Source organism: Spinacia oleracea, chromosome 4 (assembly GCF_020520425.1).
Source record: "Spinacia oleracea cultivar Varoflay chromosome 4, BTI_SOV_V1, whole genome shotgun sequence".
Classification (NCBI taxonomy): domain Eukaryota; kingdom Viridiplantae; phylum Streptophyta; class Magnoliopsida; order Caryophyllales; family Amaranthaceae; genus Spinacia; species Spinacia oleracea.
The window spans coordinates 157948660-157966275 of NC_079490.1; the positions used below are offsets into that span (position 1 = coordinate 157948660).

Below are 17616 nucleotides of genomic sequence, written 5' to 3' on the forward strand. Positions count from 1 at the left end.
TTTTATTTTGTTTCTCCTCTTTTTTATGTATTTTATACGTCTAACACTTTTTGCACAAAGAATATATTTTTTTATTTGGACCGAATCCTTGGTAAGGATTGCCTACGTATCTTGTCAGAATCAGGTCGCGCGTAGTTCTAGCTTTAGAATAAGTTCTAGTATGCCGGATTTCGGTAGATATGTCCTGAAGTGGAAACATATTACTTGATCGGTCAAATGAGTGAAGTATTTATCATTATTTTCATCTGCCGTTTTTTTTTTTTTTTGCCATAGGTTGCGTAAAATTCGACTAATTTGTATAGCCATATTCTTGGTAAACCTATTTGGATACGTACTGTACCCCCCAAGTGTTCTCTATTTTTCCGTTGTGTGCGGATAAAATGACGAGCACTTTCAAAAAGAAAACTTTTGGCAGGCAGAGAGTTTCAACGCCCAGGCTGGGGCGTCAGAATTTTCGGCGCCCAGCCCTGGGCGCTGAAAATGACTTGGGCGGTCAATTTTTGACGCTTTGCTTCACATGTTCTTGCGTTTATTTCTATTCCCTTTTTTTTGTGCCTTGATATTTTGCTTCGTATTTAAAGTTAATTTTGAGGCTATCTTGGAGGCTTTTTTGACTGTTAGCGTGAAATGCACTTTTGTCCGGATTAATTTTTTTCTTTGGTGACTCGAAACAGTTTTGAAAATGGAGTTAGGGTGCGGAAGTTATGAAGATCTTTGTGTATGCTTTGGAGTTGGGTTGTTAGTGAAGGGTATGATGGAATCTATGTGTCATGAATCTTTTTTTTGGTAACATTTTAAATTTTTGATTTCCTTTGATTTTGGGTTGCATGGATTGGTTCTTATGATGACACTGGTTGGCTTTTTAGGTTTTGGGGATATGAATGGAATAGTGTGGTTTATTTTGTGGGTTTCGGGAATTGGTTCCCATGGCACTATTTCAAAACCGAGTGGGCTTTGTTTGTTGGGCCTAGAGTGGGCCGCTTCTTTATTTTTGTATTTTGCAAGTACATTTGGTGTTTATTTAGTGTTAGAATAAAAATTTTAGGAGAAATATTACGCCTTTATTGATTCGGAAAGTAAGGAAAACACACTGAAATATAACTGACCCATATTCTAAAGGGCCTTAGGACCATCTAAAGTCTCTATGATTTTTTCTATCAATCTAAAGAACTACTAGGCGTTTTTTACTAATGGTGCTCTATGTGGCTCAAGCCTGGGGTTTAGTCTCATAAAACTTTGGTCCTTCACCGGTACTCATCTTGAATTCCATTCCTTTTGCGTTGACCCACTGATATGTCTTCACCCATCCGTTCTCGACCTCTTCTAGTGTTGATGCAGGAGAGATTAACCGGGTTGGATCGAAACCTTCATCTTGTAAAGCTAGGGTAGTCATCACAGTCTCGTCCTCCATAGGCCTCGATTCGTTAAATAATGTCCATAGAGCCTGGTTGTCCAATATTTCAGCTGTTTTAGCCTTGGCGAGGTGGGGTGCCTCATTCAAGGTGTGGCAGTCATGGAAAATTTCAAATCCGGGTTTTAGCAAGCCATCCTGAACGAAGGGTTCAGGGAAATCACAGCATGGGTGTTCTTCTCCTTCCCTAACGAACATCCCGTTAAGGGTCCTTTGATATGGGGGAAGGAGGGTTGTTTGTTTGGTTTTGTTAAGGCGTAGCCTAGATAGGCGGTCAGCAATATCTTCCTCCGTTGGTTCATAACCTAAGCCAAAGGGAGTAGATTTGTCGGGAAAAGGATGGAATGTGCATTCCTTCTTCCTTATGCCCAATGGGGTTCCTGGAAAATAGCCTTGAGCTAACAGCATTCTAGGGATGACTCGGGATACATGCGGGTCTAGGAATGCTGGATCATAATCTTCAATGAACTGGATTGTTTCTTCCATTTGAAACCCATAAAGGTCGTCTGCAGTTTCGGCCGTTCCAACCATAGTACAACTGACGTCGAGAGGAGGGGCGCGGATTTCTAGTATTACCCCGTTATGGTTAAGTTTAACCATTTGGTGCAAGGTAGAAGCCACACCTCCTAAGTCATGGAGCCAAGGTCGCCCCAAGAGGAGGTTGAAAGTGGGCTTGATGTCGATTATTTGAAACTCCGTGGTGCGTTCCACAGGCCCGGTTTGTATGGTAAGGTTGATTTTTCCCAATACAGGCCTTCGGGAGTTATCATAAGCTCGTACCCCTTGCGTGGAGGTTTGGAAGTCATCGCTTCCTAGCCCCAAGCAATGGGCGGTTCGCAATGGGAAGACATTAACCGCTGAACCATTATCTACGAGCGCTAGGGGGATGTTTTGTCCTTTGCATCCAACCACTAGGTAAAGGGCTTTATTGTGAGCACCCCCCTCTTTGGGTAAGTCTTTATCAGTGAAAACTATGGCCTTTTCCCCAGCATCTCTCGTGACATGGCTAACCAATGAGTCAGGTGTGATATCTGTAGGTACGGAGATGAGGTCAAGTGAGCGAATAAGCTTTTCGCGATGTTCCTTTGAAGTACACATAAGATCCCAGATCGTAATCTCTGCCTTGGTTCTTTTTAGTTGTTTCAGGAGAGGATTTTCAATGACTTTCGCGACGGTAGCGTGCCGTCCATTCTCAGATGTTTTCCTAACCGGGACGGCGGTCATAGGAGGTGGGTGAATATCCGATTGGTATATTCTTCCGGATCGGGTGAGGTTGTCGACCTCGGGCTCCTGAGGGGTGGTGTCAATGAGAGCATACCCGGGCCAAGTTTCAGTGAAGAAGTCCTGGCCCGAGACTTGAGATAGGTAAATATCTTCAGCATCATCGTTCCACACACCGCACACTTCCCTCTCGATTCGATCCATAGGGACCACAGCGAGTGGTGCACCTTGAGGTGTAATATACACCGTGGGGTCGAAATTCTCTGGTTAGTCGAGAGAGATGTGACAAGAGCCGAGTGGGCTCTTGTTGTTGTTGGGTTTGCCAACGTTAGGGAGAGGTATCACTTCATCCTCTATCATGTCCTGGATCGTATGTTTTAGACTCCAGAAGTTTTCAGTGTCATGCCCATTTCCTTGATGGAATTTGCAGTAAGTACCTTCGACCCAATATTTGTTTTTGACAGGAGGGTCATGGGTGGGGCCTATAGGTCTCAACTTTCCTTGATTGGTTAGTCTTTCAAAGGCTTGTACCAAAGTTGACCCGAGTGAGGCAAACTTTTGGTCTCGGACCCATCTTACAGGGTTTCTTCGGGCGGGAGCCTCTTCTACAGCATGGACTTCTTGGGCTTGGGATGTGTTACCCCGATTATAGGTTTTGGTCTTATATGTGGGTTTGCTCTGTATGGTTTTGGCGAGGTCGTCCTCGATCTTTATTCCCACATCATAAACTCTTTTGAAAGTGTCGAGTCCCAGGTAACTAAGGTGTTGTCTGTAAGCCGGGTCCAGGTTGTCAATGAATTTTTGGACCACTTCTGTTTCGGGAGGCCTATTGATTAGCTTGGCCGCCTGGTCCCTCCATCTAGAAAAGTAGGTTGTGAAACCCTCATTTTTCTTTTGGAAGAGAACTTCCAGCTCGCGCATGGTGACTTGGAAATCCATGTTCGACGAGTATTGCTTGATGAAGACATTGACAAAGTCTTCCCAAGTGGGGAAGAGCTTAGGGTCCTGGTGATAGTACCATTTGAGCGGCACAGGTTCCAAGGACAAAGGAAAGGCAGGTAAGTACATGGTCTTGTCCACGCCTTTCAAGTTCATGGTATTCACAAAGCTCAGTAGATGATCACGGGGGTTGTCCGTGGCCTTGAACTTTGGTAAGTCAGATGAACTGAACTTTTCTGGTAATTTGCCAGGAAAAGGTTTAGGATCGAGGGAGAAGTATTTTCTCCCCATGGTTTGCTGTAGGACCATTTTTTCAATCCTCTTCTCGTTTTCGAGGTCATTTTTGGCTTGCGCAGCCGCTAAAGCTTCATTTTCCATTTTCAGCTGGCCCATAAGTTGGGTCATTTGGACCATCTGGTCTCGCAAATCTTCGATGGACATGTTTGAAGGTGCGAATCGAGATTGGGGAAGCGGGGATCCTTGAAATGAGGGACGACAGACGGAGCTTGGAGCTACTAAACCTGGTGTTGGTGATGTATCTTCGAGACGCGCTAACCGTTGATTCCCTGATCGGCACCAAGTGGCAGGACCGGTCCTAGGCATAAGATAAGCTAAAGTTTTAGGTTCCCAAACTTTAAAGCATTACTTAGTCTAGACTTCGACTCTCTAAATTGGTTTTTCACTTTTTCTTTTGTCGGTACACTTTTTGGTTTTTTTTTTTATTTTAGTCATTCTTTGGATTTTCGAAACACTTGCCCGTGTGCCATTCATATTTATCAGCACGTTCGATTTTGGTGCCGGGTATTGCCGTCGTAGGAGGCCTAACAACGACACAAAGAGTTATTAATTTTTTTGCGAGTCGCTTTTGAAATCGAGCGCTTTTCTTATGCCCTCGTAGCAATTCTTTTTTATGAACATTTTTTGCGCTACGTATTTTCCTTTCGCGCGGGCACCGAGGCTGCTGCGCCTGACCAGAAGGCCAAGCAGCAACTTCAGCGCCCAGCGAGGGGCGTGAGAAATTTTGGCGCCCAGCCAGGGGCGTTGAAAATTCGTCCCTGGCTGGTTCTCGTTTTCTGTCTTCTGTTTATGCGACTTCGACTTGCGTGCTTGCCTAATAACGTCCTTTACGCGTAACAGCGTTTGTGGGATTCGTTACAGGCCATCCCGAGCGTCGCTTATTTTGTGGCGATCATTCGGGTTTGCGGAACACGTGTTTCGGTATAACTCTTTGGCAAATTAGTCTATGAATGTTTGGGCAGTTTTTAAGGTCGTTGGTTTTCTAGGATAGTTTGTCACACACAATCACATATTTCGCTACACAAAACTACATTACAAACACGGATTTGAAAATTAAATATGCCACGTAGTTTATGATAGGCTTCTATGGGTAGTTTATTTGCGCGTGGCTTGGTACCGCTTCTATCGTAGATCCAACACATGCCCCGGTCGAGGTAGTGTCTTCAACAGACGAATTTCGCCCAAGAGGCCAACCCGCAAGTGCAAGCCAAGGGGGCATGCAGGCGAGAGGGACCTAATGGGCGAGCGATTGGGTTCGGGATAGGTGTACTACCTGCACAAGTACCGAGTGGGAAACATGCGCGGCGTATGCACCCCCCTATTGGCGAAAAAAGGTATCCTTAGTCCCAACTCCCGAGGGAGCCGAGATTCGTTATGATGTTCTGTCCGTTCACATTAATATGCTGATTTTCAGGTCGTCCCAACTTGATGGGGAAATAAACGCGGGGTAGGATCGTTTCACCCTTCGGCTATTTTGATTACCTACAAGCACGAGTATTTCCTTCACTATCCCTAGTGGAGTCGCCACTGTGAGGGGGTCGAAAAAGCACGAGGCTAATGCGTGACCTCGTCCCTCGTGGGTGTGACGCTTGTTTTTGTCAAATCAAGTGTAATTGGATTTCCTGTGAGTATACACCCAATTGACTAGTAATATAGGAGTCGCCATTCAGTTTTTAACGACAATGAGAAAAACTGACAAAACCCGGTTATCGTGACATAAAGGGAGTGCAATTATGTTTCACCACGACAGCCGTAGGTTCCCTTGTGATCCCTGGTGTGGGGATCTCTCAATATACACCCGCAAGGTAGAGATTGAGGGTTCGGGGGACTGTAACTACCGAGAGGAGTACTTCGCTCGTCGATAACTCCAGAGGCAGGATATCCTTACTAGCTCAGCATAAATAATTGAAGGGACATGCGTTGACTATTAAACTAATCTGAGTTGATTTTAGCAATATGCAACATATAATACTAATTCGATCGTGATTATCTGATTTAAATAGCATTAAGGGACCTAGCATGATAATCCGATTTCCCAAAATATTATATTTGTTAGGCGTGATAGAACAATCAGATTAGGTTAGTTTAACAGTTCATAAAAAGGGCAAGGAAAGCAGTTAAATCATCGAAAAGGGACACATTACGACGCACCCTTGAGAGGTGGGTCACGGTTCTCAGAAAACTAACCACTTTGACTTTGCTATTTCTCCTTTTTATTTAACGAATCTCAATTATGGGACAGGATACGTTCTGTTCGATTTATGGATCGATTGCGACAGAACGCGTGAACAATTTCGCAGCGAGAGGCTTAGGCTAAGGGTTGGAGTCAATACTCAGAATATAATTGGGTGTTGTTGTGTTCTTTCACGTCGAATTTAGGGGGCTATTTATAGGGAAGAGTTCGTGGAAAGATAGAATTGTGGAGTTCTAATCCACAAAGAATTAGGAAAAAACACGTACCCAGGTATTTTCAGCGCCCAGAGCCAGGCGTTGAAAATAGGATCTGGGCTGCTTTCTTTAGTCAGATTCGGATTCCTGAAATCCGTAGAGTTTGAGATTAATTCGAGTCTTTTAGCGCGTATCAATTTTATGACGGAATGCGTCTGGGCCCGTTACGAACTCTAGGCTCGTTAGGATTTTAATTAATACGTAACTCTTATTTCCGAATCATATTAGGAATAGGATTCTCGCAGTTTTCTATCTCATTTAGGATTTATGTTGAAATGCAACACCTAATTCTGACAGGTTTCTATCTTTTATGATTTGCCACTTTTAGAAGCTACCTTTTACGGCAGTTACTATTTTTAGCAGGTTTCTATAAATAGCAGGTTTCGGATGAAATGAAAAGGGGAATCGAGATTCGTTTATTTTAAGGAGATGCGTTGTCAAGTGGAGATTTACGTTTTCATCATCGAACCTTTCCCTTGCGGGAATGGGGACAAAAGTAGGTGTCTACACTCCCCAACATACATCATTCAATCAATTTTTTTTGGTTTGGGCTAAAAGGTAGATGGTTGTGGTCTTTGAGTCACGAGGCGAGACTGAGTGAGCCTCGTTTGGTAGGCCTATAGTGGACCTTTAATTTTAGTTGGCCTAGGGTGGACCTTTAATTTTGTCTTACTTTGCAAGAGTATTTAGTCGTTTCTTAAAATGTGCAAATAGCGTAGATTCAAAATGTTGTTTTTACCTTATTGAAATTTAACGAAAGAATTGCATCGAAAATAACTTTTTTTGCTTCTTTTCAGATTCCAGTTTCTGGGATTTAATTGGAAGTTGTGATTTAGACTCGAACTTTCATTAATCTTTCTGATTATTACCCGTGTAGGAATATAAGGAGGTGGCCTAGACTCAAAATAAGGACGTGGCATAAGCCTATAATACTTGACCAAGCGACTCTCAGACTTAGGCTAATTGGACCATAACTTCCATTGGTTGACACTTTAGATTTTAACCCTAGGGTGTTCATTTGTTATGCGCCATTTTGCTTAATGTTGGCAAGGTAGTTAGTTGGGGAGATCGAATTTTTATTTTTGCAAGACTAGAATCATTAGTGCGGCTTCCCTCTTAGTGTGTATTGCTTTACCCCAATGGTAGCCTTATGGTATGCCGATTTGGGTATTTTCATGGTTGGTCATGTTGCATTCATGGAATATCTTTTAGTCCGTACTTAGTAGTATTTCAAGGAGCGAGTGACTCGAGAGGACTATGATAGTCGTGACCCAATGTGATTATAAGCCTTGAGGCCATTAATTTTTTCTTTGCCAATGGTATTGACACCTTAGGTTCACTTTGGGGGTTGTGCGACTATGCGGGAATGATTTTCAGAATGTGACCGTTTCCATTTTGCAAATACATAACATATTCTTTTTATGGGTGAGAGAGAGTATTGAGGCCGTAGACTCTTAGCAAGGGATGACAATTACATATGGGTGATTATTGATTTAAATGTTAGGAAGGGAGACTCAATATGGTTTAACCTTTTGACTTGCAGAACGACACCAAGCATTAGGACCGATTCTATGGATAAGACAACTAAGACTTAGGATTTAGATTGTACTTTGGCATAGCCTAGTCTAGACTCGGATTTACTTTTTATTCGAACATTATTTTTCCTTAAAAACTTCATTTGAACATTATTTTTGAATACTTTGCCCATGTGACATTCATAATTATTAGCATGTTCGATTTTGATGCCGAGCATTGTCGTCGTAGGAGGCCTAACAACGACACAAAGAGTTATTTATTTTTTTATATAAGTCGCTTTTAGAATCGAGTGCTATTTCATACGCCCTCGTAGCAAAAAAAAATCACGAAAAGTTTTTTTTTTTGCTACGTATTTTCTTCATGCGTGGGCACCGAGGCTGCTGTGCCTGACCAAAAGGCCAGGCAGCAACTTCAGCGCCCAGCTATGGGCGTGAGAAATTTCGGCGCCCAGCCAGGGGCGTTGAAAATGCGTCCCTGGCTGGTTCTCGTTTTCTGTTTGCGTCCACTTTTTGTTTATGCGACTTCGATTTTGCGTGCTTGCCTAATAACGTCCTTTACACGTTGTGCAGCGTTTGTGGGATTCGTTACAGGCCATCCCGAGCGTCGCTTATTTTTGTGGCGATAGTTCGGGTTTGCGGAACACGTATTTCGGTATAACTCTTTGGCAAATTGGTTTATGAATTTTTGGGCAATTTTTAAGGTCGTTGGTTTTTCTAGGATAGTTTGTCACACACAATCATATATTTCGCTACACATAACTAACATTCCATCGTGAGGCAATAATAATATGTCATGTAGTTTATGATAGGCTTCTATGGGTAGTTATTTGCGCCTGGCTTGGTACTGCTTCTATCGTAGATCCAACACATGCCCCGGTCGAGGTAGTGTCTTCAACAGACGAATTTCGCCCAAGAGGCCAACCCGCAAGTGCAAGCCAAGGGGGCATGCAGGCGAGAGGGACCTAGTGGGCGAGCGATTGGGTTTGGGACGGGTGTACTACTAGCGAAAGTGCCGAGTGGACAACATTCGAAGCGTATGCACCCCCCGATTGACGATGGGTATCCTTAGTCCAAACTCCCTGAGGGAGCCAAGATCATTATGCGGTTCTGCCCGTTCACATTAATATGCTGATTTTCAGGTCGTCCCAACTTGATCGGGAAATAAACGCGGGGTAGGATCGTTTCACCTTTCGGCTATTTTGATTACCTACAAGCACAAGTATTTCCTTCACTATCCCTAGTGGAGTCGCCACTGTGAGGGGGTCGAAAAAGCACGAGGCTAATGCGTGACCTCGTCCCTCGTGGGTGTGACGCTTGTTTTTGTCAAATCAAGTGTAATTGGATTTCCTGTGAGTTTACACCCAATTGACTAGTAATATAGGAGTCGCCATTCAGGGAGTGCAATTATGTTTGACCACGACGGCCGTAGGTTCCCTTGTGATCCCTGGTGGTGGGGATCGCTCAACGTACACCCGCAGGGTAGAGATTGAGGGTTCGGGGGACTGTAACTACCGAGAGGAGTACTCGCTCTTCGATAACTCCAGAGGCAGGATATCCTTACTAGCTCAGCATAAATAATTGAAGGGACATGCGTTAACTATTAAACTAATCTGATTTGATTTTATGCAACATATAGTACTAGATCGAGCGCGATTATCTGATTTAGATTGTTTTAAGGGACCTAACATGATAATCCAATTTCCCAAAAATATCATATTTATTAAGCGTGATCGAACAATCAGATTTAGTAAGTTTAACAGTTCATAAAAGGGCGAGGAAAGCAATTAAACCATGGAAAAAGGGACACATTACGACGCACCCTTGAGAGGTGCGTCACGGTTCTCAGAAAACTAACCACTTTGACTTTGCTATTTCTCCTTTTATTTAACGAATCTCAAATTATGGGATAGGATACGTTCTGTTCGATTTATGGATCGATTGCGACAGAACGCGTGATCAGTTTTGCAGCGTGAGGCTTAGGCTTAGGGGTTTTAGAGTCAATACTCAGAAATATAATTGCGTGTTGTTGTCTTTTCACGTCGAACTTAAGGCCCTATTTATATAAAAGAGTTCGTGGAAAGATAGAACTGTAGAACTCTAATCCACGAGGAATTAGGAAAAAAACACGTACCAGGTATTTTCAGCGCCCAGGGCTGGGCGTCAAAGATTTCGGCGCCCAGCTCTGGGCGTTGAAAATAGGATCCAGGCAATTTCAGCGCCCATGGCTGGGCGTTGAAATTGCTGTTTGGGCCGTTTCTTTGTCAGATTCGGACTCTTAGAATCCGTAGTGTATGAGACTTAATCGAGTCTTTTAGTGCGTATTAATTTTATGACGGAATGCGTCTGGGCCCGTTACGAACTCTAGGCTCGTTAGGATTTTAATTAATACGTAACTCTTATTTCCGAATCATATTAGGAATAGGATTCTCGCAGTTTTCTATCTCATTTAGGATTTATGTTGGAGTGCAACACCTAATTCTGACAGGTTTCTATCTTTTATGACTTGCCACTTTTGAAGCTACCCTTTACGGCAGTTACTATTTTTAGCAGGTTTCCATAAATAGCAGGTTTCGGGTGAAACGAGAAGGGTGATTGAGATTCGTTATTTTATAGGAGATGCGTTGTCAAGTGGAGATTTATGTTTTCATCATCGAACCTTCCCTTTCGGGAATGGGGACAAAAGTAGGTGTCTACAAAACAATACGTCCTTGTATTTCATCTGATTTAGGCAAGATAAGGATTCATTGTAAGACATCATTCTTAAACTGTTAAGGAGAAAAAGATTGTGCATGCACCAAAATTTTCGGATTGAAGGGGGGCAATTACAGCGCACTAGTTACAAGAAAAGATGAATGTTACTCAAAAATATATTCTCATTCTAACTATTAAGACTCATCGCTGGAGCAAAGCAACAGAAAAAGAATGAAGAATCCCATGAGCTAACACTTTCCACAACAGCTAAATCGATTATGAACAATGTTTAAGTAAAAGATATAAGAATAATTCACCTGGTCATGCTCTTGGTCTTCTGTTACTCTAGGACTCTCTGGAAAAGATGACATCACATGAGCAAACGATTCAGGAGGAAGTTGTTGCTTGAACATCTTTAGTACTTCTGCTACGGTATCTTTCACAATTTGATCCTTATATGGTTGTATATATTCATCAGGTATGATTACACCACCCACTGAAGCTTTTTTACTCTTGCCTTTTACTTTTGAACACCTTCCTAATTGCTTATGTTTTCCCGAGTTCTCCAGGTTCATTACTTCAAAAAATGCACCATCTCCATCAATTTGTCTTTGCCTTTGGACTTCCTCCATCTTATCCTATAATAAAATTGGCATTATATAACCACCAGGCCATTTTAAGATGGATTCGCATATCCTAAATACAGGAAGGGGCATATTGAACTTACAATGTTACTTTGAATAGTCTCGTAAGGTGTTTTATATTCTTTTCCCACTTTCCTTTTCCGAGTTTCTTTGTATAAACGTGCATGAGATGGTGGCTTCTTCTCAACATCTTGTTGTTGCTAGAAATTCACACATCCAAAGAAGAACAAAATAGAAAAATGTTACTCTTTGTCAGAGAAAAAAAATGGATTTCAAGATTAAAAGGGATTTAGTAGTGCATAATTATTTACCAATTCATATTGTCTCCTCACAAAGCTCGTTGGCCCCATAGTGTGCCTTTCTCTTTGGTTGATATTGCTTTCCCTTTTCTTTTGGCTTTCTTCCTGTATGTTAAGTACAAACTAAATGGTAACTACTTACACATTATGCATTGCGAGATGATACTTCAATTTCAAAATAGTAGTGCATAATTATTTAACAAGGATGGATTGTTGGCCCTGTATTGCTCTACTGTGTTTAAACTTTAGAGAAGGTGTGAATCATTTGCTTGTTGCTGGACATCGATTCATGAGAAAGCCTTTATTGTATGAAGTTTTAGAGTCCTTAGGATAATGTTAATGTTAACTATAGAATATTACTTTGTGTTAGTAATCACGTACTGACTTCTAATATCGACTCTTTGAACTGTTAATATCTCCTAGAGTACATCTTCAAAGTCTAGCACTAGGATCATTTTGTATGATCATCCTACATGCTTGGTCCAACTGTCAAAATTCAGTTTTACATGTCGGATGTAAAAACTTGTTTGCAGTGAGGCTTGTGAATCATCTGGTTATGGGATAAACCTGATTTCAGTAAAGTTTAACCTGAATTCAATTTCTATCTAATTGCCCTTCCTAATGAATTTGTCTTACCAAATGTAAATCTGCAGTACATTATACTTGTACATTTAATCCTGATCTTTGTTGTTGTTAATAATTGAACAATTTGGCCTTGCATATATAATTCCATTGGATTTAATCTAGTGTTACTTCTAAGAATTCTGTTCCCAGGGCTGTGAATTTGAGAAAGATGATGTGGTCTTCCTTAAAGGTTTATCGTGAATGCGTACTCTAATAACTGATACATAAGAGTTGTTTTAACTGTAATACGGTGTTGCTCATAGCTACAAGTTTAGTTCTCTTGAGATTACTTTCTACATGTGTCTAACAATTAAGTAACAATTCTAAGGAATTCCTTGCTGAATATTATTCGAAGCTCCGAGGATGAGTCCTCGAGTTGCTGCTGGTGCTATTGCGAATTTAGAAATGAATGGTGAGTTTAGCCAACTCTTTTTCTGGCAATGAAACTGCTTGGAGCTAGCTCCTGTTGTTGTTGTCTGCTTGGAGCTCATGTCTACAGACTTCTACCTATGGGCCTTAGTCTTTTGTATCTAGGGAAACATGTATTTCTTAAATGGTGTATTTTTCATTTTAATGAGTTAATCCCCCCCCCCCCCCAATTTGCTGACTAGCTATATTCACTCTTATGGTTGGTTGTTACACATTAAGGTGGGCTGGTTAAATGTTATATTGAAACGTTCCATGTAAACAGGCTGTTAGCATCAGAAAGGTCAGGGGTCTAAGATTGAACAAATACCTGAATTTGGTCCAAGTTCCAGAATTCTAACAAATCCTTGAAATGCGAATCTGGAATTGTATCACGAGCACTTTCCCACCTATCAGCGTTATTATTGTATGGAGTGAAGTGATTTGCCTTTACACTGCATTTATATTTACGCCAAAGCTTTCCAACTGATGACAACACATGATCTTTCCCTTCTTCAGAGATGATGTACTTCTTCTGTGTATGCATTATAAAGTGAGACAATAGGAGTTTAATAGGTAGGTGTGCCAGGAAAAAAAATTGGTTGCCATTTAGAAATTAAGTTGTAAGTTAATGTTGGGGCCTGGGGTCTTACCTTCACGTAACTCCAAATGTTGTCCTTATCTGGAACATTCGGCCAATTTAGCTTGTTCGATGGTGCAAGAGAAGAATTACGAGCCAAAGTCCCTAAAAATCTTGAAAATTTATCTAAAGTCTTCTTATTCGGACCAATAGGCTTCCCCATTTCGTTAAGAATGATAGGCTTGCGATCATTTAATGTCCATTCATGAACATCTTTGCACATAGTTTGTCCTCTAGTTCGCTTGCTTGTTGAAGGAGCTACACAATGGTCGACAAAGAGGTTAATAAAAACATATATGACAGTATACATATAAAGCTTAAGGTTAACAACATAGTGAATCATTACCAATTCTTTCACTTTCTAGCTCTTGGCGGATTTGTGGTTCAATTTGCATATCCAGCTGGTCATTAGCATGAATATTCAATTCTAAACCAAACTCAGCATCTTCTGCATCCATATCACATTCATCTGAGCTCATATGATCCTCATATTCTTCCTCTAAGCCATGTCCCAATGGTTGTGTTCGTGAACAACTCCCTACTATCACTGTTGAACTAGCCACTTGATTTTCATAAGTGTGAATGGTTTTAAGTTTGCCAACATGTTCTCGTAGTAATACATCACTTTTCTTCGCTCTCAACTCTTTTCCTCTCAACGTCGCTTTCATTTGCATATAAGCACTGAGTGAACCGGGAGCGACCATTGTTTTACTTTGCCCCTTCTTTGATTGGACACCAAGCTCATCCTCTTTTTCTGGTTGACTTTGGAGCAACTTATTCTGGGCAGCAGACTTAACTAATCTCACTTGAGAACTTTCAGATGCTGATGAGCCTTCAATCCGCTTGGACTGTATAGATTCTCTAACTTGCTGGCGATTGACTTGTGTTGCAACCATTTGTTGTTGTGCCATCAAATCCAATCCAGGTTGTTTTTTTGTGCAGAATCTGTCCCTCGTACCTCCTTCCCTAAATGTTGCTTTTGGGTGTTTGCATGACGCTTCTTCACGAGATCTGCCATTGGTGTGGAAGGGATTTCCAAAGTCTCTTTCATCTTAGTGGGACTTCTCCCTCTCGTTGCCGAAACCTAAAAATATTTATGCTTAAAATTATCAAACTTTTCAGATGAATAGTTAACTAATTTAAAATTCAGAAATGTCATTTCATAAAGGAACCATTTACCTTTTTAGAGCCAGACCTCAGGTTTACACTCCTTGCCCGAATCTCATTGTTATCCTCTTCACTTGAGTGATTTAGTTCACCCTCTAAACCAGGTATGTACCCGTCACTATCTTTAACCACCTTATGTGATTGCATCTTACTCCTCTTCGCTTGTTTTGAGCTCTTCACCATTTGACTTACTTGGTAAGCCATCGATTTAACCCTCAATTCCTTCATTTTCAATCTATTATCTTCTATCCTCTTGATCCTTAGGCTTTCATAATCTGACATCTTGACCTCGACTCCTACAAAAAAATATTAAAGAACATGTAAAAAACAAACGTTATTCCTATAAAACAAAAAAATAAAATAAGTAGCAACAACCAGAAAAGATTCAAGAGCTGAAAGCTGTGATGATTATGGGGTGTACGTAGCAGGTATATCCAGGGACTCCAATGGACTATGGAGAACAAGTTATGGGTTAAGACGCAGGCTGCAAACAGCCCTTATGGGTGAGCTGAAAGCATATCATATGGCCTTGCTACTGGTCGAGAAGAAACAATGGGCAAATTACATCAAAAGCTCAGATTCGAAGCAAGCAGTGAACTATATCCTCTAAGATTACGGTACAAAATATGAACAAGGTAGTAACAGTGAATCGATGACATACCAAGATCTAATTTAATGCAGGTTCAACGTTACAGTGTTAGAGAGTGGCTCAAAAAATCTATATAGAAGCACATAAAACTAGCTTCTAGTTAATGGTCAAGTCTCATTAATGGTTTTATTTCTAAGGAAATTATGTACGAAGTATATAAATCATAGTTCCTACAAAAGTCTGGTGAGTGAGGTTGCATGAAAGTGAACCAATGCATTGGACTGCTCAAGCAAATGGATGCACGAAAGCACGAAAGACAGATATATTTCAGAACGAAATTCCTTGTTCTAAAGTTTATTAATTCAGAACCTCTAGTTCTGTACAAAAAATTTTCTTATTAACTTATTTTCTGGTAACTTACTCTCTTTTTTCATTTTTGTTCACCTGTAGCAATTTTCAGATTTTCATTTTCATTTCTAAGTGACATAGTTCATTATGTAATGACACATCAGACCAAAGTAGAAAACAACTCATATTCTGAAATTCAATTGTCAGAAAGATCCAAAGCAGAAAACAACTCATATTCTGAAATTCAATTCAACAGTAATCACTTAAGTATACTGTCAGTAGGAGAAATTATGTCAGTAGGAGAAATTTACCTCAGAATTTCTCATATAATCATTTTCAAATTCTGTCAGTAGGAGAAATTTACCTCAGTGACGCCGCCGCAACTCGCCCTGCTGCCCGAGCACCTGGATACCACACACCTCGAAACTGCAGAAGTTCAAACATACGGAAGAGTTTAGGAGAAGCTCAATGAGAAGAACATATATTGATGCCAAATGCAAGGAATCACCAGGTCACCTTGGCAGAGCCCACAACAGAATCAAAATAGAAGAGAGAAAGATGAATTCATACAGACAAAAAACAAACAGCAGGTAGGACTCCGTAGTGACAGAACCCTAGAAATTGAAATCAGATGAATTCCATGACTAGACTAACATAAGGGTTTTGCGAATCGCCACTAATAGCCTGTGAGACAGATGCATCAAAGATTCAAAACTACATCCCTGCTATGTCTCAGTTTCTGTCAATGGTAGAAATTTGCCTTAAAAAATCATAACACAACAAGATCAAATACGAAAATAAAACACTTCAATGATAGTTCGTCAAATGCAAAAAATAAGTTCAAATCAAGGATAATTATTCTAATTAAACGCTCCAGGTATGTCACTTTGATGATTCCATCCAATCCCAATCTGTGTCATCTATATCGAAACCATTTTCGAGACTATCATCCCCCATTTCAGTGTTTGTAGGCACCTCAACTCTGTCATAAGCACCTTCTATGTTCCAATTTCAGTGTTCATCATGATATGTAGCCGGAATTACATCCTTCGCGGGTTCACGAACTTCATTCATATACGTGTTTTCAGATTTCCCCTCGGCATAAAAAAAAGTCTCTTGGTAAATTTCGGTTCACATAATGCCAATCTTCTTCAAGGCCATCTTGAGTATAGAACACTTGATGCACTTGTGATGCCAAGACAAAAGGATCATCTTTAGAACACAATTTCTTGAAGTTCACACGAGTTAGTCCATAATCGTCTACATCCACATTGAACCAATCACACTCGAACAACACAACACTAAATGCACTCCAATAATCTATCTCAATTATCGATTTTACAATCCCATAATATGTGACATTACCAAGAACGGGATTGTGATCCTTGCTACTCGCGAAGCTTGGAGTCAAAGCTGTCAAAGAGACTCCACTATTTTGAGTTTTACACTTTTCATCATGATCTCTTGTGTAGAACTTATATCCATTGCAAAAATATCCGGTGTACCTCCTTGCAATACTAGAAGGACCTATTGATAGCCATTTGATATGACCAGGGACATTATTCAGCTCCACCTTTTCCCTAAACCAAACCATGAATTCATTGCTATGCTCTTGTGCCTCTTTCCACCTTCTTTTTCGCCTGTCTCTAGACTTCTTTTTTACAAACTCTTCATGTTCCCTGCATAGTATTAACCATATAAGAATGGGAATAAAACAATATAAATTTAAACATAATGAACCAGATATTCAAAATATTACTCACTTATTGTAATTTTCAACTTGGTCATCTTGAGAATTAAACAACACATAACGATGTGCTAGAGCCATTGTGTTTGAATCAAGACTGTATGACTTCCCTTTCTTCTTCCTCCCAAGAGGATAACCTGCCTTAGGGAATAAAGGTGACTCTTCGTCAATTTCATCAGTTTTCTCCTTACTTGTGTTAAACCACTTAGATCGCTTCTTTGCACCAGTATGCAAATTCCTAGAACAGAATATCAAGCACTCTTCAGCCAACTAACCTTCTGCTATTGAAGCCTTAGGGCGACATCGGTTTTTAACATACGATTTCAGCTTTCCGAGGTATCTTTCTATAGGGTACATCCACCAATCACACACTGGTCCACCATGCTTTATTTCATCAACCAAATGAATCGGCAAGTGGACCATGATGTCAAAAAAAGATGGTGGAAATATTCTTTCAAGTTCACAAAGAGTCTCAACAATTTCAGCTTGAAGGCGATCCAAATCTTTTGGATTGATGACTCTCTTGCATATTTCTTTAAAAAAGCCACTCAATCTAATAAGAGGTAATGCAACATGCTTTGGTAAAGTTTTCCTAATTGCTGCCGGAAGCA

The 17616-nt window shown here is 40.8% G+C and overlaps 1 protein-coding gene across 2 annotated transcripts in view; it reads right to left on the reverse strand.

Moving 5' to 3' along the window:
* The window catches only part of LOC130460139 (uncharacterized), a 30440-nt gene extending 14546 nt beyond the window's left edge, over window positions 1–15894 (reverse strand). The window contains exons 1-7 of one of the 2 annotated variants that reach the window (XM_056827826.1): window positions 15623–15894; window positions 13501–14617; window positions 13168–13412; window positions 12846–13049; window positions 11498–11590; window positions 11270–11386; window positions 10860–11180 (exon numbers count right to left, since the gene is read on the reverse strand). In XM_056827826.1, coding sequence (XP_056683804.1) covers window positions 10860–11180; window positions 11270–11386; window positions 11498–11590; window positions 12846–13049; window positions 13168–13412; window positions 13501–14065 — 1545 coding nt within the window. In that variant the 5' untranslated portion in view covers window positions 14066–14617; window positions 15623–15894. Of the gene's footprint in view, window positions 1–10643; window positions 11181–11269; window positions 11387–11497; window positions 11591–12845; window positions 13050–13167; window positions 13413–13500; window positions 14941–15622 lie in introns of those variants that run through there. The other variant, XM_056827825.1, reaches the window with a different exon arrangement.
* Window positions 15895–17616: the final 1722 nt, after the last annotated feature.